The 20,746-nt window shown below is 38.3% G+C and overlaps 1 protein-coding gene across 1 annotated transcript in view; it reads left to right on the forward strand.

The window, feature by feature from the left end:
• ALKBH8 (alkB homolog 8, tRNA methyltransferase) overlaps positions 1 to 9,631 on the forward strand; it is a 53,980-nt gene extending 44,349 nt beyond the window's left edge. The window contains exons 11-12 of the mRNA XM_015826764.1: positions 7,358 to 7,507; positions 8,966 to 9,631. Of these exons, the coding sequence (XP_015682250.1) occupies positions 7,358 to 7,507; positions 8,966 to 9,520 (705 nt within the window). The 3' untranslated portion in view covers positions 9,521 to 9,631. The remainder of the gene's footprint in view (positions 1 to 7,357; positions 7,508 to 8,965) is intronic.
• The last annotated feature ends 11,115 nt before the right edge of the window (positions 9,632 to 20,746 follow it).

Below are 20,746 nucleotides of genomic sequence, written 5' to 3' on the forward strand. Positions count from 1 at the left end.
ACATCTCCAAATTTCACACTATGTAGCTGATATTTTTTCCATGATCGAAAAAGAACACACACAAAACAATGACAAATATATTTCAGGAATTAAATTCACAAGAGAAAAACGAAATAAGACCCTACCCTTCTTGGACATACTCTAACTGAAGGGTGAGCAACTATGGCTCCTTATGACTTGTGGACATGGTTGGCTCAGGAATTCTGGGAATTGAAGTCCATGGGTCATAAAGGGGCCATAGTTGCCCACCCTTGCAGAGCAGTCCACACTAATACTGAATTATCTCAGCAACAACCCAACGGCATACGAAAGAAGCTGTGTAATAACCCTCTTCAGGTACGCAAAAGCATGCTGCAATAACCCCAAATTCCAAAAAAAGCAGAAATACACACAAACACATACAGCCAGATGTTTAATAGAATGAATTGCCATACAAATTCGTCAAAAGTGTCTGACCACACAACCAATCACAACACAATATAACACAAAGAACAGTCTTGCCATACATCGAAAATGTCTCAGAAACCACAGTTTATTGCAGGGGTAGTTAACTTTGGCTCTTTTATGACTCGTGGACTTCAACTCCCAGAATTCCTGAGCCAGCTAAGCTGGCTCAGGAATTCTGGGAATTGAAGTCCATGAGTCATAAAAGAGCCAAGGTTGACTACCCCTGGTTTATTGCATCCATTTGCCATCATAGTAGCCCATAAACCAACAAAATCTATCCAAACCATCCACACAAACCCGAAGACCCTACAGCAAAAATAAGCAAAATAAGATGATCACTTGCAACATACAATGCTGGGAATGTGAAAACTACCATCCACCTACCATCTTATAAACATAAATTGGCAGTGAATAGGCAGGATGAAAACTCTTTAATTTTCTATCATGCTGACAAGTTGAAACACAATTTCAATTGGGCAATGTAGGTCTTTTAGAACAAGTCGGGTTTTAATTCTAGAGATACTCTGACAAACCCGCCATTGAAATGACTATCTATAAACCATTCTGAATAGGAAGCAGCAAAAGTCAAGGAAAGGGGAAAACAGCCCAAAGAATATTCTTCCTTAGTAACACCTATTGGCCAACCTCCAGATAAGCAGAACTACCACCAGATAAACAGAACCAATCAAGGAAGAAACAATATCCTACTTAAAGAGCAATCAAGGAAAAAACCAACCAAAGGCTGGTAGGGAAAACTCTATCTAAAATCAGCAAATTTCACTCTTTCATCCATTGATGCTAACTAATCTAGTAATGAAACATCTGCAAGAATAGAAGCTCAGAAAACACCAAGAAGCCAACAGTTCAACCCTGAGCTATATATTAAATGCTATTAAATGAAAGTAAATGTTTTCTAACACTGTGTCAGCATGATAAAGTCTTCCTAAATCAACGGGACTTTAAGAATTCTCTAAATGCCTGCAGAGATGAAGTTTTAAGTGTCAGAGGAGTTGGCATTATTTCCCAGTGAAATTTACTTAATGTGTACCTCCAGTCATATCTTTACTTCTGAAATGAGAGGTGGAGGGGGACAGAGCATTAAGTCTCAAACGTGTATCTTTCCTTTAGGGCCAAACATATGATATTAGTAGTTTTGCTGGCTTTTCCAGTGGAGAAAGGATGATATGGATCTAGTTTTAGAATCTAGACTCCTGCAGCAGCTACCCAGACACCACATGTTTCCATTTATGTAGACTTTCCCTCCCTACAATTTTGCCCTACTGTACTTTCTATATTTGCTGTATCTTGATAAGGTACAACTAGTCCTTGACTTACAACTCTAATTTGTCTGGCAGTTATGGTGGTAAGTCACGATGGTCATAAAGCAGGTCATCGTGTGATCGGCCCAATTTTACAGCCCTTTTCTTGCAGCGGTTGTTAAGAAAATGCATCAGTCATTAGGTGAACCCATTGTTTACTATGGGTGGGTTTTTGCTGGTTTCTGGGAAAAATGTCATAAATTGCAATCATGTGACCGCAAGACGCTGCAAACCGGTGTAAATGTGGGCTGGTTGCTGAGCACCCCAAATGTGTTCACATGACTAGGGGGCTGGCTGTTGGAACTTCAGAACCAGGTCATAAGTAGCTTTTTGAGGAGGCTCTGTTGTAAATTTGAATGGTCGCTAAGTGACTGGTTTAAGTCGAGGACTATCTGCATTGAATTTCCCCTCAGAGGTTGTGCTAAGCTCAAACGTTTCTCATTTTTCCCTGCTTGTGGGGAGGGGTCTATACCTCCTTGCTTGAACAATGAATTTCTCCACTATTCTTTCATCAGTTGCAGTGTGACCTTTTTTAGCTGCTGGTTTCACCTGTCTCCATTACAAGTGGCACTGTTACCTATCCTGCATCTTCCTTAATCTCATAGCCCAGGGGTAGGCAACCTTGGCTCTTTTATGACTCGTGGACTTCAACTCCCAGAATTGAAGTCCACGAGTCATAAAAGAGCCAAGGTTGCCTACCCCTGTCATACCCGAAGCTCTTTTGCATTCTATGGACTTCCTGTTTTTCTGTTCCCATTTCTTCAAATGGGCTGGTTCAAGTTTGCATCTGTCCCTTCTGTCTTTGCCATACATCAAGGCTATGAATACAAATAGCATATTGAATGCAGAAGATCTTGTTGGCAAGCCGGGTGATTGTACCACTGTCGGAAAAAGCTCATCGGTATTCATCTGCATTATTGCACATGCCCCAAAGTTCAGCCTTGGCATTCCAAATCGGTTGCTGGACTGAAGTTCGCCTCTGAATCAATCCTGATCACAGAAGCATGTCGAGAGAGGAAGAAAGCTAATTAGTTAGAAAAATGTTAAAATAACCTCTGATAATCTGAATGAGATCACAGCACTAGTTGAGAAATGATAAAATGCAAGTTTGCAGTGATTATCTCTTTCCAGTTTCCATGGACATGCATCCAGTATTCATCACATTTACACTAAAGGGAAATTTTCTCTGGAGCTGCCATATCCTTTGTATTTTTTATCACACTTGAAATAATTGATGCTCTGAAGTATTTTTATTTTATTGCAAGATCTAATCTTTTTGCAACGGATTCACTTTGCTACATAGGACGTTACAACTAAGCCTGACTTTGCAATTATTTGATATAATTTAGATGCAAATTAGGACTTCATATTCTGGCTGTCATATGCTTTATTCCTCTTGGTTAGCTAAGCTGTTAGCTCATTACATTTTATCACAGTAGGGTGTTGTTGTCTCTTTCAAGGTCATTTCAGGGTTGTCTGTTTGATTGAATTCCTGCTTCTCTGTCCATTTTAACTGTTCTTACTTGGGACAGCAGAAAGTGATTGCAGTGAACAGAATGTTGTCTCTTTATAAGAGAACCAAGTTTGCCTCTTGAGTCTCTATTTAGTTGCTGAGATGTTCATATGAAGGTCCAAATTCCATCCCTTTCTCCCAGCTTTAAAGTATCTAACAGGGCTCTTTGTTAGAAATTGTTTTCATCGCTATTTTAACATTCTCTTTTTTACCCAGTCATGAAAAATTCTTGTAGTCCTTGTAAACACCAGAATGGACCAATTTGTTTGTTTGGAGAACAATCTGCTCTGCAGATGGTGGGCTCTGGTGCTGTAAACGTTCTTAATTAAAATCAAAGTCTTTACGATGATACCCAGTAATGAAATTGGCACCATTAGCAATAAAGATTTCCCAGTTACGGCAAATCTATAATATGAATAGCATTATGTGCAATTGGCATACCCTTTACATTTATCCTAATCCAACAAAACTGAAATGCGGGATATCATTTTTTTCTTACAGCTCTTTCCCTTTAATGAAATGGAACAAATTTGCTTTGAGAATTAGATCTGGCATATATTCTGTCAATAAACCACTTTGTAACTGGCAGCTAAAACTGACTAAATTGAGAATTTAATCTGTCTTGGCTGGAAACACTAAAATAAATAACCTGTTGTTTAAAACTTCCATTTATGTTAACACAAATGAGTAAATTGTTAGAGTTACCAAAGGAAACTATTTATTGGTTTTTGTATGCCCCATCTTTTGACTTTACATGACATTATTTTCATTTGATATATGCAAGTGCACGAATCAAACCTAGTTTATAGCTTTTGCATTCTGTTTTTATTGTTTTCTAGTAGCTAATCCATCAACTAAAATTAGTCTTGTAGATCAACATTCATATTCATAGCAAGCAATCCATGGTACAGATTTGCATGATTCCCCCTGTTGTTGTTTTTTTACTGTAATAAACTTTTTATATGTAATTTATTTCCTCTTCGCAAATATAATATTTTGCCTGGAAGCAGACTGATTCCTGGATTGCCATGATGATTATGAATAGCCATAATTTTTTATAATCTATGAATAGAAAAGTATTTCACTCATAAAGTTGGGCTTTACCTGCTTACCTTGGCAACCTCTGAAATCCTTGCAAGGTGTGTAGGTGTGTATATATATTACCTTTCTGTTCAGAAAGCATTGTGGGATTCTTGGAAATAGTGTGATATATTTCAGGAGAGTATAAATCAGGAGTCACAACTGATGGAGAATTAGTGGATGTTCCTAAATTTTGAGCTCATGTTATATGCGTTCTCACAATAGGCTGCCATGGGGGATATGCTTAGTCACAAAATACCTATTTATCCAAAGGCAAAATAGTGAAGTTTCCAGTCTCCCTTTCCAGCTTTTATGGGTCCATGTAGAATAAATATTATCTGAAATAAAGGTAATGCTTGAGCCTGACCGTTTGCTTTGCACAATGTTAGGTTTCTATCTTTTTTGAAAAAGAATCTAAAAAAGTAATAAAACCAGATAGGACAGTGGTGGCGAACCTATGGCACGGGTGCCAGAGGCGGCACTCAGAGCCCTCTCTGTGGGCATGTGCGCCATCGCCCCAGTCCTAGGCCTTCAGCTGGGTTTTATAAAACCTTTTCACTTTAGGCCTCCGTCGCCGTGTGCAAAAAAAAAAAAAGGTTCAATCAGTCAATTTCAACTTCTCGCGGGAAAAAAAAAGATCTCGCAAAGTTGGAATTGATTGATTGAACTTTTTAGTCCCACCCAGTCTGCCGTTACCACCGCAGCCACGGCCACCCAATGGGCCACACCCACCCGGCACTCGACGATGCATAAGTGGGTTTTGGGTTGCAGTTTGGGCACTCGGTCTCTAAAAGGTTCGCCATCACTGAGATAGGACATGGCACCCAGCAGGCATTGCAGAAGGTATCCCTAGGGACCATACTAGACTTTTAAGCTGTGTGAGGCAGAAATATCAAGCTTGTTTGTTTCTTGCACCAATGCAAAAACTACTTGGGATTCAGTCTGGGGCTTCCTTTTCAAATCTCCTTCATTCTATAGCTGCTGCTGCTGCTGTCAAGTTGATAGTAATAGTACAGTAGAAGTGCTTCTGCTACAATCCTGCTGGATTTCCAAAGCTATCCACAAAGTCATTTGATGCAATCTGAAGGTCAAATGAGAGTGCTACAGTGCTCCTTTTCTTGAGGTTGAAAATTAAATTGATCTCTCCTGCTGTGTGTTTCCATGCTATTTTGAACTGGGCTGTGATAGGAAACATACAGTTGGTAGTAAATTAATAAACCCAATTCAGACTGTCTCTGAACTTTTTACTGATTGGAAAAAAGGGAGGAATGCAACTATATAGCTGTCTTAACAGCAACAGTATAAATGCCCTTTTCATGCCACAGATTATTTTTTTTAAAAAACCTCTGATTTCAGGCCAAAAGAAGATGTCTCAGTGTCTTCTATAGATGGACTGCTCTGTCTGTTGAGACTAGCTCGTTCCAAAATGTGGATAAAGCTTATTAGGGATAGGAGTTCTTCAGTATTTACAATTCCTGCCAAAAATTGCTCTTAGTAATTCTAGGAAACATGGTTTATATTCCTCATAAGCCTGAATACCACCCTACCCAATGAGAACAGTCTGAAGGAACTTGTGGTTGTCAGCGAAGAAGATTTATATACAGATACATTACCAGTGACAAATAGTCTCTGTCTGAACTTGTCCCCTATCCCTTGGCTGGTAGCTAATTATTATATTTTCAGTTATAAAGTAGTCTTGTCAAAAGTAACATTAGAAGGTAGGCAGTAAGAGCAGCTAAGTGGCACCAGTTAAAAGGTAACCTCGATCCATTTTCAGAGTACTGCTCTCATGAAAGATGCGTTAAGGCCCTCTGCAGTAGAAATTGGATAAGACGATGGGTGGAACTATGCTCAACCTAGCCTTTTGCGTTCAGCCTAGCCTACTCTGCCTTGTATTCATTGTCGTTCTGATGTCTTCCGCTTAATAACCGTACATGCATTGATTTTATTCCAAGCTGTTTTGAGTATCGTATGGAAGAGACCTGGGCATTAGAATGTATTTCAAATATACAAGGTCAGAGCTAATAATGCTGCAAGCATTCCTAAGTGAATTGTCTAGTTGGAGAAAAAGGAAATTAAAAGGGGCAGAGGTAGCCATGTTTGCTCTCTTTGCTATCCTTCCCCCCCCCTTTTTTTTTAAATTTGGCAAATTGACAGAATGTATAGCGGGAATGCAATAGATGGAAGATGTGATAAAATATTATCTTTCCCTGGGGGAAACATGGAGCACCGGATCAGTCAGGATTCATTTCCTGTTGCTTCTGTGCATATCAGATGATAATGAAAAGTGGAATTAAAATGTAAACCCTACTTTGGTTATGTCAGCTGGATCCCGGATGGGGTGTCTTGATGGCAGGAATGTGAAAGAGACCTGATTTCTTAATGGTACTGAGGGATCAAGCAATAGTTTGTTTTTGATACCATTTAGACCAGTGTTTCTCAACCTTGACAATTTTAAGGCATGTGGACTTCAACTCCCAGAATTCCACAGCCAGCGTTGCTGGCTGTGGAATTCTGGGAGTTGAAGTCCACATGCCTTAAAATTGTCAAGGTTGAGAAACACTGATTTAGGCAGAGTTGGCAAGCTCCCCTTCTATAAAATGCAGCTAATATTGAACTATCTCATAAGTCTTGGTGGGGGGGAAAAAGGAGGTTTATAAATCAAGGCAGCCAGTGGGGTGGATTGTGTTAAAAGAACAGCATAAAAGAGAGAAACTTAAAAGCTTTGATGCCTGCAGGTGCAATTTGGAGTTTACAGTCCTTCACATCTGGGCAGCCAGCTGTTACTGTTCCTTTCACTGAAGAAGTATGCATGTATGTTGTTAATTCAGCACTTAGATCATTATTTTGGTTCTTCCCTAAAGAGATAAAAATTAATCAACATTTCAATATTGGATCTAGAAAACTGGGTCTCTGTTGCTTATTTCTGAAATTTCACGCTATTACCACACTATTAATGTTCATTCTTGGTTTCTCACACTTTTTTTTTATTTAACAGTTTGGCTGTGACCGTAGTAAGACTCTGGTAGACATCTGTGGAGAGAAGGAATTTCAGGCTTTTGTGTGCGATGCGCTCACTGTGCCAATACGGAATGGTTCGTGTGATGCTTGCATATCCATTGCGGTCATCCATCATTTTTCAACACCAGTAGGTTAAAACTGCCTAAAAGTTTTATAATGGAAAGATTATAATATAGTTTGTCTTTCTGTTTCATGGTTGTTGTTGTTTTTGTTGTTTCCTTCCAGGGATTAGTTAGCTGTGATTCCCAGTTCTATTTTTGCAACTTCTTCCAGATTGCTTCTTTGATTTTTACATCACAAATAGTGGCACCGTTGAATTAAGGCTTACTGTGCTTATTTTTTCTATCTACAACTATTTTCTGGGGTGGGAGTGGAGTCAAGAAAGAAAATGGAAAAGAAATTCTGGAGTACCTTCCCATCCTGTGAAATTCCTGTCCCGCTAAATTCTGTTTCAACTTCACTGGAGATGGGTCTATTGAAGCAAATTATGAATCCAGCGTTGTCTTGTGATGAGAGATTCTTCTGAATCTTTTTTTGCAAGACTTTGCTCTCCAAGTTAACTTTCATAAGCTAGTTTTTCACCAATATGGCATTAACCTTTCCTATTCTGGATGTGAACAGATCATAGCACTTGCATGCAGGGGTTCTCAGTGTTGCTAGTTACAACACAACTAATATATATTTTTTAAAGTGTCAGAACAAAGAATAAAGGATTTAAGCTTAGCTACTGGAAGACCTCTTTTGCCTAATTAGACCTGCCGTTACTTCCCTTTCAAAGGAAATTCAGTTACGTGCCCTGTTAACATTTCTAATACAGTTAAGGAAGTTCATGGGGGGCTTCCTTAACTATGAGAGATCTATTTTGTTATGTTCTACAGGTAGTTCTCGACTTACATCGGTAATTAAGCTTACAATTATGGTCATAAGTTGTGTCAGTCATTAAATGAATCTTCATGTGACCGCTCCTGGTTTTATGATCTTTTTTGCAGCATTCGTAAAAGCAAATGCCTCAGTCGTTAAGTGTTTTTTTCCTAGAAACTGGAAATAAATGTGCTTTCCAACAAAAACATAAATCGTAGCCCCATGGCTGCAGGATGCTGCAAATGGCGGCTGATGCGGGCGGTTGCTGAACACCAGATCACAGGCAACTGTCAGAGCTTTGAATGTGGGTCGTAAGTCTATCGTAACTTCAAATAGTTACTAAGCAACAACTGTTTGTAAGTCGAGGACTACCCGTAATTATAGTGGTTCTTAGTTCTTTCTTTCAGTAAAGTGCTCACATGTTATGGTAGCAGTTACTTGTTCTGTACGTTTGGCTATTTTATTGTTTGCTGATTTTTTTTTAAAAAAAATCATTGTATATTAATTAATTATATTAATTTCATTGATATATAATTCTGTTAAATAGCTGAAAGGCCTGAAAGATGTATAATTTAAAAAGTAGAAATATACAGACTAAAGAATAGTACAGTGTTTCTAATTCTCTGAGCTCAGTTTTGTATTTTGTTTTGGTCTGAAGTAATTTTTTTTAGTTTGTTCCCTTTTACCTTTAGAATGACTGTCTGTGTTTCTCCCCCCTGAGTAGGAGAGGAGGCTGGCTGTTCTCTGTGAACTAACTCGGCTGCTGAGACCAGGTGGGAAAGCACTTGTTTACGTTTGGGCAATGGAACAGGAATACAAGGAGCGGAAGTCGAAGTATCTGAAAGGAAAAAAAGCTAGTGATAAAAGTCTTGGCAATGCTGTCAGCGACACACTAAAGAAAACAGGCAGCACTGAATGCCACGGTTTAGCACAGCCCATCAAGGACTGTAATCAGCCTAAGGGGACGAGCAACAGTCCAAACCAGGTGGTTCCTGCCAGCTTGCCTGTTCATACAAACAGAACTTCCTTTGAATCCCAAGATGTCTTGGTCCCTTGGCATCTGAAAGATGGAATAAAGAAAAAGACAAGACATGCCAAGCTTTGTCAGCCTCTGGATGGCTCTACAAATGCTCCAGAACCCAACCCTGTTTTTCACCGCTATTACCACGTCTTCTATGAAGGTGAACTGGAACAGCTGTGTAAACAACTAGATTGCATAAAGGTGCAAAAAAGTTATTATGACCAAGGAAACTGGTGTGTGGTTCTTGAAAAGCAGTGACACCTTCACAGCTCCACGGAGGCAGTTGTGTCTTTGATGGATTTATTGATACAATTATTTCTAAAACATGATTGGCTATCTTGGCATTTGGCATTTGGTATTTATTGTGTGTATATTTTTTAAAAAATAAATACCACTTTTACATCCTCCGAGGAGAGAGTGCCTTGTTTCTGCCCCAATTTATGAAATTTTACCCTGATGATCAGATTTCATGATCATCCTTGCAATTTACAGATCTGTTGGTTCCAGGAAATGTGATCAAATTTTGAGAGTTTCTGATTGGATGCTCCCAAATGCAGAGGAACAGTAATTTCTTGAGAAATGTCAAAGCTATGGAAGGATATAAAGGACTATTTTATTTAGCAAAACTAATGGGTTACAGTGAATTCTGGTCCTGTGCACCTGGGGCAGGCCAAAACAAACATCGTAGGAATACCTCAGACCATCATAAGGATTTGATCAAAGAAGGACAGAGCATGTGCTCAATATAATGAAGCAAAGAAATGTATTTGAAATTAATGCAGGAACAGAAGAGAAGGCCTGGAATGGTTTCAGAGTAGGAGAGGCAACAAAGGGGACATTTTGAAAGGTAATATAGAATCCTTGGTTCAAGGCAGTGCCAGCACTCTATTATTGTTCTAGCAAGCTTGTCCATTGTCTCCTTCACCACAATTGCAGAAAAAGAGAAATAAGAGGCCAACTGGCACATTCCCATGTACTTAGCAATCTCCCACAACATTAAATTTGGTCATAAATTCTAAGAGTATTTGCAAAAAGGACCTGTGAATCCTTAATTATATACAGCCCTACAATTATACTTGGCTGGTGATTCTATAAGATACAAACATCATTGGCATAGAAATCAATCAAATTAATATACAGTGAGGGAGAGAGAGAAAGGAACTGATACATAATATTTTCTAGCGAATATTCCATTAATTTTCATTATTAAAAATGATTCTGTGTAGAGATACCAAAAAGGTATATAAAGATACAGAGTATCAAAAGTTAAAAGTTTCAGAATGCAATTTCTATTTCTTCCTCAGCTTTATATTTCCACTAAAACTTCATTTTTAACTGATAATAGACAACCTGTGACAATTGGGTCATTGTTTCAGAGATATTTTCTTAACTAAACAGAAATAGAGTAACCATGGCAGGCAAAAAAGCAATGGGATCAACTTCTAATTTCCTTCCTTTTGATTTCTTGTGGGAAGCTGACAGGGAACATGGATCTTCCCTTCCCTTTTTCCAGCAGGGAAAAAAAATTGCACAAGTGACCAGGAAGTTATCAGGGAACATTGGAAATAAAGATCACATAATTGTAGCTGACCAAGGTGATGCTGAAGCAGCCATAAACTTCATTCCCTTAACAGTAATAAGTCCCGGCATTCAGAAAGTTAATCTATTTGAGTTACCTCGGTTCAATAATTATTGATCTATACCTTCTAATTTTGTCCAATTGAAAGTTACAAAAACAGACATGACAATTTTTGTACAGTACTCTGTAAATACAGCAAAAAAGCTTGCATAAATAGGAGTATGGTATTTTTATGCAATTTAGAATCTTGGATGCACTGTTTAAAATTGGAGGGAGCGGGGAGAGGAAACACCACTCAAAAAATATAGTAGCATCTTTATTACCAAAAAGTAACTTTTAGTAAAATATGTTACAAGACGCATAATATATCATTTGCAAAATACAAGTATACACACAATTAAAATCTAATTAGGCCTCAACACAATTCATAGTAAATGAATCTAGTCCAATAAGCTAAATCTAACTGGCAAAATACGGTTAACTAAGTATCCTATCATATCCAAATAATAAATAGAAGTGAATATAATAAGATTCAACAATCTTACCTCCATTAGTTTCCATGGAAATAATAAAACACAATACCATGTTACTGTTCAATGAATCAATCAATTATATTAGATTCAGAACCAGACTGCAATGAAGTAAATTATATTATTAAATCCTGCAAGATAATGCAAATAGTCCTCGCCCGGAATGATAGTCATAGGTTGTAGTGGTCGTTAATACCCATGTGATCACTTTGCTTAATGACCACAATCCTAGCTCTCCCTATTGCAGTTGTTAAGTGGAGCATGAAGTGTCTTGGGGTAGAAAAGGCACTGGGAGGCCTGTTGCAGTCAGCACTGTGACACTTCCCCAGCTCATATGAGGCCTGTCCCCAACCCAAGGCACCCCTTGCACAACCCCTTGGGCTCTTTCCCCTCATCACACCTTGCTTTTTTCTGATCTTTTTCAAAGATTGCCTTTTTCAAGGAGAAGCAGCCAATGTGCCATGCAGCCTTCCTATACAGAAACTGTGGGTGCCATTCTGGAAGTGGGTGCCATTTTGAAAGCAGCCACAATTGTCACAATCTGAGAATTGCAATTGCTCCCCAAATGGCACCCGCTTTCCAGAGATTGCCTTTCAGAAAGAGAAGCAGTCGATCTGCCACATGACCTTCCTATACAGAGGCCACGTGGTGCCATTATTAAGTTTCATTACAAGATAAAAGTAAAGAAGAAAGCAAAGTTAGGAAAATAAGTAAAGGAAAAAGAAAAGTGCAAGGGAGAGAAAAATGATGACTTCTGACTTTCTTCAGTGCTGTAGACTGCAAAAAAATAAAATAAAAATAAAAATACATCAACCTTTTGCTTTAATTTCACAATTCTATAATTACAAAATCATTCTGATCATCAAAGCCTAAAATCAACATTTCATTTTTTTCATCTCGAGCAGAAGTAATTTCCAAATAGAAACAAAACTAGATATGTTTTTTTCTTTAATTAAAACAATTTTGGCATCTCCACATCTTCCATTGTGGATATTACTGTGTCTTTCCATCTTTCCTCATATACAAACTAGATAAGGTCTTTTCTTTAATTAAAACAATCAATTTTGCCATTTCTGTTAACTCTATCGCCTTTAATCCCCATTCTTCCATTGTGGGAATTAGTGTGTCTTTCCATCTTTTCACATATAGGTTTCTTGCTATTGTCAACAAATACAGTATAAGAACAAAGTTTCAATTTTTTTCAAGTTCTGTGTTCGTCAAAACTATGTTTAGCATTAATATAACAAATATAATAATAATCAACCCAACTTAGAAAGTCTTAGTGATAGGGTTCAGTAAAATTTCCAGAAGGAACAGAAAGCAAGAGAGCCAGTTTGGTCTAGTGCACGGGTAGGCAACCTTGGCTCTTTTATGACTCGTGGACTTCAACTCCCAGAATTCCTGAGCCAGCTGCGGCTCAGGAATTCTGGGAGTTGAAGTCCACAAGTCATAAAAGAGCCAAGGTTGCCTACCCCTGATCTAGTGGTTAAAGCTCCAGGCTAGAAAGCAGGAAACCCTAAGTTCAAGACCTGCCTCAGCCATGAAAGCTTTGAGTCAGTCACTCTTTTTCTCTTTGCCCAATCTATCTCACAGGGTTCTTGTACTGAGGAAAACAGGAGGAAGAAGGTAAGTTAGATATCTTTGCCATCTTGAATTATTTATATAATAAAGGTGAGATAAAAATAAAAACAAGGAAAATGCAGGGCAACTACAAAAATTGAATAAATAAGTTACAAAAACAACACATGTTCCAGGCCTTCAGGTGGTTGGGGTTTTATCTAATTCAACATGAGAAACTGCATATCTGTAAACATTACCTCCTTCTTTCACAGCGTTTAAAATAGAAATTACATCCAGCTTCTGAACACATTTACTTGGAAATCCCATTATTCTACATTTAAAATTTGCTGAGTTTTTAGATGAAGAAACCAAGAATTCTCTAACTTTAAGGGGTTCTGACACAGGAGTAATATGAGGTAAATGCAATTTAGGAAAGAGGCACCATTAGTTTTAATAGGAGTGGAGATGGGGTTTGGTTGCTGTTCTGAACTCTTGATATGAATGTACTAATATGAATAAATACTAGCTCCCAATCCAACTCTCCCAGTCTTTGTTCCTTTCTTGCAAGAGAGAGGATCCACTTAATTAGCTGAGACCTAAGTCTGTTCCCTTTAATTATGCCTGTCTTGCATTGCACTGAGACTCAGAAGAAGTTGGAAATGAAAGGGAAACCAGTTTGAGAAGTGTATCCATGTGTGCAGAGCAGACTGGCTGAGGACAATGTCTTTGGTGAAGGTCGAAAAGAATGTAATGAGACAACATACTAACTAGTTGAAAAGCTGGAGGGCCAGGAGAAGATATAAAGTGAAAGAATTGGGTTAATGCAACTGCAGCAGGGGTTCAATGGCTTCAGATAAATGAGCATGACAGTGGGAAGCTGAGACAAATGGTAGCCAATTAATTGGAGTCAGCCCAGTGGAATGGGAGGTACGATGAGTGCAATTAAAATAAATGACCATAGGTAGATATTAAATATAGCACAGAAGCACAGCCATCACTCTGCCTGGCATTGGCAAATAAGAGATTTCTCAAGTCGGTTGGAAGCAGACAGTTGCAAATGTCTGTAAAAGTTGTAGCTGGGGACTGAAAAGGTGCATTGAGCACTGATTTAGAAAATATAGATATATGTTTGCACACAGCCAGGCACAAATCTGAAAATTGGGGTTTTAATATATCCTGTTTGTGAATGACATAAAACATCCCATTAATTCATGATAACAATTAAATGCTATGTATGAGCTACATTTAAATGAAGTGAATATCCAAGAAGAATGGACAAAAGGAGTCCAGATCTGTTGTGCTTCTAACAGCCTTTTGATCTATCAAAATCAACAGGTGAGGTTCTTTACTTATGCAAATACATATTATAATTCCTTTTATTTTTCAATGTTTGTTGTTGTTGTTAGTTGCAAAGTTGTGTCCGACCCATTGTGACCCCATGGACAACGTTCCTCCAGGTCTTCTTGTCCTCTACCATCTTTTGGAGTCCATTTAAGCTCATGCCTACTGCTTCAGTAACTCCATGCAGCCACCTCATTCTCTGTCGTCCCCTTCTTCTATTGCCCTCAATCTTTCCCAGCATCAGGCTCTTCTCCAGTGAGTCCTTCCTTCTCATTAGGTGGCCAAAATATTTGAGTTTCAACTTCAGGATCTGGCCTTCTAAAGAGCAGTCGAGGTTGATCTCTTCTAGGACTGACCAGTTTGAATGCCTTGCAGTCCAAGGGACTCGCAGGAGTCTTCTCCAGCACCATAGTTCAAAGGCCTCAATTCTTTGGTGCTCAGCCTTTCTTATGGTCCAACTTTCACAGCCATACATTGCAACTGGGAAAACCATGGCCTTGACTATACACACTTTTGTTGGCTGGGTGATGTCTCTGCTTTTTAGTATGCTGTCTAGATTTGCCATAGCTTTCCTCCCCAGGAGCAAGTGTCTTTTAATTTCTTGGCTGCAGTCCCCATCTGCCTGATCTTGGAGCCCAGGAAAATAAAATCTGTCACTAGCTCCATTTCTTCCCCATCTATTTGCCAGGAATTGAGAGGGACGGAGTCCATGATCTTGGTTTTCTTAATGTTGAGTTTCAAACCAACTTTTGCACTCTCCTTCTTCACCTGCATCAAGAGGCTCTTTAGTTCCTCTTCACTTTCTGCCATTAGAGTGGTATCATCTGCATATCTTAGGTTGTTGATATTTCTCCCGGCAATCTTAATTCTAACTTTTGATTCATCTAGCCCTGCCTTTATCATGATGTGCTCTGTATATAAGTTAAATAGGCAGGGTGACAGTATACAGTTTTCAATGTTAGGCATGCCAAATCTTACTTAGATATTGACAAGATTTAATACTATTGTACACTCCAGAATGTCAGTGCTGGGGGGGGGGGATTTCTATCTCCATGCCCTAATAGAGGCAGATAAAGTGACTCAGAAGTTCATGGATTCATAGCAACTATCTGTTTGTCTCTGTTGATATCTAGCCCAGCCCATACTGGTCACTACTTTAGAGCAGATGGAGCATGATTAGAAGGTGGAGGACAGGGCAGTTAGTCCTGTCTCAACGTCAGATAATTTCTGGTCACTACAACTAATCTTTTCTAGAGCGAAAATCTTGAAGGTCTCTTATGGATCTGCCTGGGGTTCTAACACGTTCTTGGGGATTTTCTTAGTAATTTCACAAGCACGTCAGTTACCAACCTCATTCAAAGGGGCAAGAGTCATTGCAAGTGACTGAACTCAAGTCATATCTCTCTAACCAAAGATCTAAACAGGCACAGCAGATGAAATAGCAGAAGTGACATCTAGAGCCCTGGTAGTAGAGGATAAACGATGAATGTGGCCAATCACTACTATGAACCTACATAGTGGCAAAAAGGGCAGTGTAAGCAGAAGTAATTCCAGATGGGGTTACATTGCCATGTAGTTCAGATAAGTGCACTCAGGACCATTATCATTGTAAAGTTACAGAATCATGAAAGTCTGAAAGTACCAATCCCATCCCTCATTTTATATTCCCTAAAGCTAGAAAGTTTTTGAAATGCTTTTGCCACTCTTCCTTCTCTGGACTCAAATTTCATTTAACAGATCTTTGTCTCGGCAGTAGTTCTTCCTCCTGTCTCCCAAGGCCATTCCCACATACTATTACAACATCCTGTTGAAGCAGCACACCCATAACCTTTTTTTTATTGATAGCTTCTTCTGTAACAACCAGTACAATCAGTGGCTAGGTGAAGCTTTGGTCAGCTTTGGAGACAATAGTTACTCATATCCATATTATAGATTAGATTACTACTGTAAAGCATTCTACTTGGGGCTGCTCTGAAGACCACTCCAAAACTTTACTTGGTACAAAATATAGTGGCACATTGTTAGCTGGTGAAGGTTATTGATGGATACTATGTTAGTTATCAATATTTTTCTGAGTTCAGTTCAAGGTGCTGTTGTTAATCTATGAAGGAGGCTGGGGAGTACAGGACTGCTTACAGAAAAGGAGACAAAGAAGGTATGTTTCCGGATTCCAGGAGATTGCATTGTGTAATTTAAGGGACCGAGAGCAGGTCCATCAAGTTGGGATGGGCAGAGACAATTGGATAGTCAGGGAGGAGCCCATTTCTCATGTTAGTCCCCCCAAACCAGGCCACCAATTTCTGATATTTCAAAAGGCTAAAAAACACCCCAAACCCCTCTGTAGAACATTGGAGACTTCAGTTCTTGTTGCACTAGGTTGGTTTTAATTCTGATTTTTAAAATTGGTTAATGGTTCATTTTAATTTTTCATCTTCCTTTTAGTAGACTTACTTATTTTAAATTCATGTCTTAGATATTTACTTGTGCTTTTTGCCCAGACAGGACATGAATTTCATTTATGAAAGGTGGATAATAAATCACAAAATGTACAGTGCTAGGAGATGCATGAAAATTGCAAGAGTGAAGATAATGCATCTGTAGTTCCTCATAAAAAAGGGCAAATAAAACCATGAAATTACTTGTGCTTTTATGGCATCCCTGTTTGAATACAGAACTTGTTAGAGCTTATTGGAAGTTATGATATTAACAAATAGAAATAACATTAAGAAAAATTTACAGTGTTGCTGCTCCCCCCCCTTCTATTCAATTGTGTACAATTATTGGGGACAGCATTGAAAAATCCCTGCAGTTTTGTTGGCAAGGTTTCAGAACTGGTTGCCACTGCCTCCTTCCTAGAGCTGAGATAAAGTGACTGGCCTGAGATAAAGTCATCCATTTCTAAGGCAGGACTAGAACTCATTGTCTCCAGTTGAATATTGGTTACACTATACTAAATCGCCTTTTGCTGCTGCCTAAATGCATTTAATTCTTGGACTTGTTCAGGTATAATTATTTTTCTTATATAGCTTTGTAGGAATGTGCTGCTTTGATACAGAGAAACTTGTTTATTTTAACAGAATGCAGTGATTCAGCTGTGATTTGATCTAGCTTCAGTAACTTTGAAAGTTGCATGAACTACTGTATCTCATGCATCAGAAATAATCAATATATACAAACTGACAATGTTTGCTTTAGTTATTTTTACTTTATTTTCTAAATTAGTACACAGAAAACCTTTTCTTCTTCACATTCTCAAACTTTTCTCAGCATTCTGGGCTTTTTCATCTGAACCTGAAAACCATTTAAGGATGTTGAGTTTCCTCATATTTTTCTCTGCTTAAATATGATATTTTCCATATACTCAGTATGCTAAGTAGAAGTTTACTATTTCTTCATTTGAATTACTCAGATTTTTAATCATGCTTTGATTACTTTCTGCCATTTATTCTGATTTAATTACCACAGTCAATTATATTGCAATGTTTCATTTATTGTGCTTTAATGCATGCATCTTTATATATTGTGTTATCATTATTTTTTTCAGAATTTGTCATATTTGTGCTTATCGGTCTTAAACTGATCTTCCCAGATGCTGTTTTGTTACAATGGACAGCTTCCTGGAGCAAAACAAGATAAAGAAGCTAAAGCAACAAGTAGCTTTTAATTGAGTTACAATATTTAGGTTTTTTTATTGTCTGACAGCTGTTCCTATTATTGCCATATCTATAGAGCTTAGTTGAAAAATTGGCAAGAAAACAAACAGCAAGAAAACAAAAATAACTCTTCCGTACTTCTTTAATTAATTAAATTTATATGCTACCCATCTTACTTTGAAAAGCAACATGTGTTAATTGGCATGCAAAATCTGTTATTTAGATAAAATAGCATTTCGATTGCAATTTAAGCTATGCAGCAGCAAAGACAGCATCTGAATAAACTAAATTCAAATAAACTTGGTTGTTGAAGAAGATTCTTGAGCTTGTGAGATGACCTCTTCAGCTCTGTAGACAACCAAGAAAGAAACCAATGAATCATCAAACAAATCAACTCAGAAGACCCACTTGGGGCACAAATGACCAGACTCAAATTATTCTACTTCAGACATATTATACAAAAACCCAACTCTTCAGAGAAGGCTCTAATTCTGGGAAAGATGGAAGGGAAAAGAAGAAGGACAGGATCAGCAGCAAGGTAGATGGACTCAGTTATAGTGGTGATGGTACACCACTGGAAGTCCTGAAAGACCAAGTGAGGGATAAATCGTCATGAGAAAATATCCCGATGGGGTTGTTAAGTGTTGAATATCAAAATTCAAATTAATTGAAGGATTTGTTTGTAATGTGAACAAGTAATGTTTATGATGACACATGATATAATGACTTTTTAAACTTAATAACGGCCAAATGGTAATAATGTCAACTGTAATATTCAGTACAATTTTGTGCAAACTACATGTACATTATCTTTCTCTTTCTTTCTTTCTTTCTTTCTTTCTTTCTTTCTTTCTTTCTTTCTTTCTTTCTTTCTTTCTTTCTTTCTTTCTTCCTTCCTTCCTTCCTTCCTTCCTTCCTTCCTTCCTTTCTATTATCATCATCATCATCTATCTAGCACATGCATCTAGATTTGCACAAAGTCTTTATGCATACAAATTAGCTATTCATTGCATTTTCTCTTTTTATTTTTAATATTTCTTCTTTTTCCTCTTTGCTGTGTTCTATTACATAAAATCTAAGGAACTCTTAATTTATTGCATTCATGGACTTCTTAAAGGTATTTACAGACAGTCCTCGACTTACAACCACTAGTTTAGTTTGAATTTACAATGGCACTGAAAATAGTGACTTATGACTGGTTTTCACACCTATCATCATTGCAGTATTCCCATGGACACGTGATAAAAATTTGGGCACTTGGCACTTGGCAACTGGCGTGTATTTATGACAGTTGCACTGTCCCGGGGTCATGTGTTCACCATATGTAAGCTTCCTAGCTGGATTCCAACAAGCAAAGTCAAGAGAGGGAAACAAAATTGCTTAATGACTGCATGATTCACTTAACAACTGCAGTGATTTGCTTAACAATTGTGGCAAAAAAGGTCGTACTACTACTTTGGGGAGTATATCTTACAGCAGCACCCCCACCAACCTTTTGGGCACCAAGGACAGGTTCCATGGAAAGAGGTTTTTCTGCAGATCGCAGGGGTGGCAGTTTCATGTGCTGTCTGCACCCCATGGATGGGGCTTCGCTTGTTTGTGCAGCCCGGTTTCTGGCATGCTGTGGACCAGTGCCAGTCAACGTATGGGGGGTTGGAGACCCTTGTCCCAGAGAGCATCTACTTCTGAGAAAAATCAGGATTCAGAGCCATATTTTTTAGGGGGGGTTACTCATAAACATTTGGAGTTGTTCAGATCCAAGAAACAATCTTTTCTAATGAAAGCCAGACATAAAAATGTGGGATTGCATTTATGTATAATATTATATTCTTTCTTGAAATAAATGAGAAGCTGCATGTGCTATCTACTGCCAGAAGCCGTATATTAATTAACAGTATGATTTGATCATCTGTGCAACAAAAATAAATGATTGCNGCGGGGAGAGGAAACACCACTCAAAAAATATAGTAGCATCTTTATTACCAAAAAGTAACTTTTAGTAAAATATGTTACAAGACGCATAATATATCATTTGCAAAATACAAGTATACACACAATTAAAATCTAATTAGGCCTCAACACAATTCATAGTAAATGAATCTAGTCCAATAAGCTAAATCTAACTGGCAAAATATGGTTAACTAAGTATCCTATCATATCCAAATAATAAATAGAAGTGAATATAATAAGATTCAACAATCTTACCTCCGTTAGTTTCCATGGAAATAATAAAACACAATACCATGTTACTGTTCAATGAATCAATCAATTATATTAGATTCAGAACCAGACTGCAATGAAGTAAATTATATTATTAGATCCTGCAAGATAATGCAAATAGTCCTCGCCTGGAATGATAGTCATAGATTGTAGTGGTTGTTAATGCCCATGTGATCACTTTGCTTAATGACGACAATCCTAGCTCTCCCTGTTGCAGTTGTTAAGTGGAGCATGAAGTGTCTTGGGGTAGAAAAGGCACTGGGAGGCCTGTTGCAGTCAGCACTGTGACACTTCCCCAGCTCATATGAGGCCTGTCCCCAACCCAAGGCACCCCTTGCACAACCTCCCACCCCTTGGGCTCTTTCCCCTCATCACACCTTGCTCTTTACTAATCTTTTTCAAAGATTGCCTTTCCCAAGGAGAAGCAGCCAATGTGCCATGCAGCCTTCCTATACAGAAGCTGTGGGGTGCTATCCTGGAAGTGGGTGCCATTTTGAAAGCAGCCACAATTGTCACAATCTGAGAATTGCAATTGCTCCCCAAATGGCACCCGCTTTCCAGAGATTGCCTTTCAGAAAGAGAAGCAGTCGACCTGCCACAT

Source organism: Protobothrops mucrosquamatus, unplaced genomic scaffold (assembly GCF_001527695.2).
Source record: "Protobothrops mucrosquamatus isolate PMUCROS unplaced genomic scaffold, P.Mucros_1.0 scaffold3286, whole genome shotgun sequence".
NCBI lineage: Eukaryota > Metazoa > Chordata > Lepidosauria > Squamata > Viperidae > Protobothrops > Protobothrops mucrosquamatus.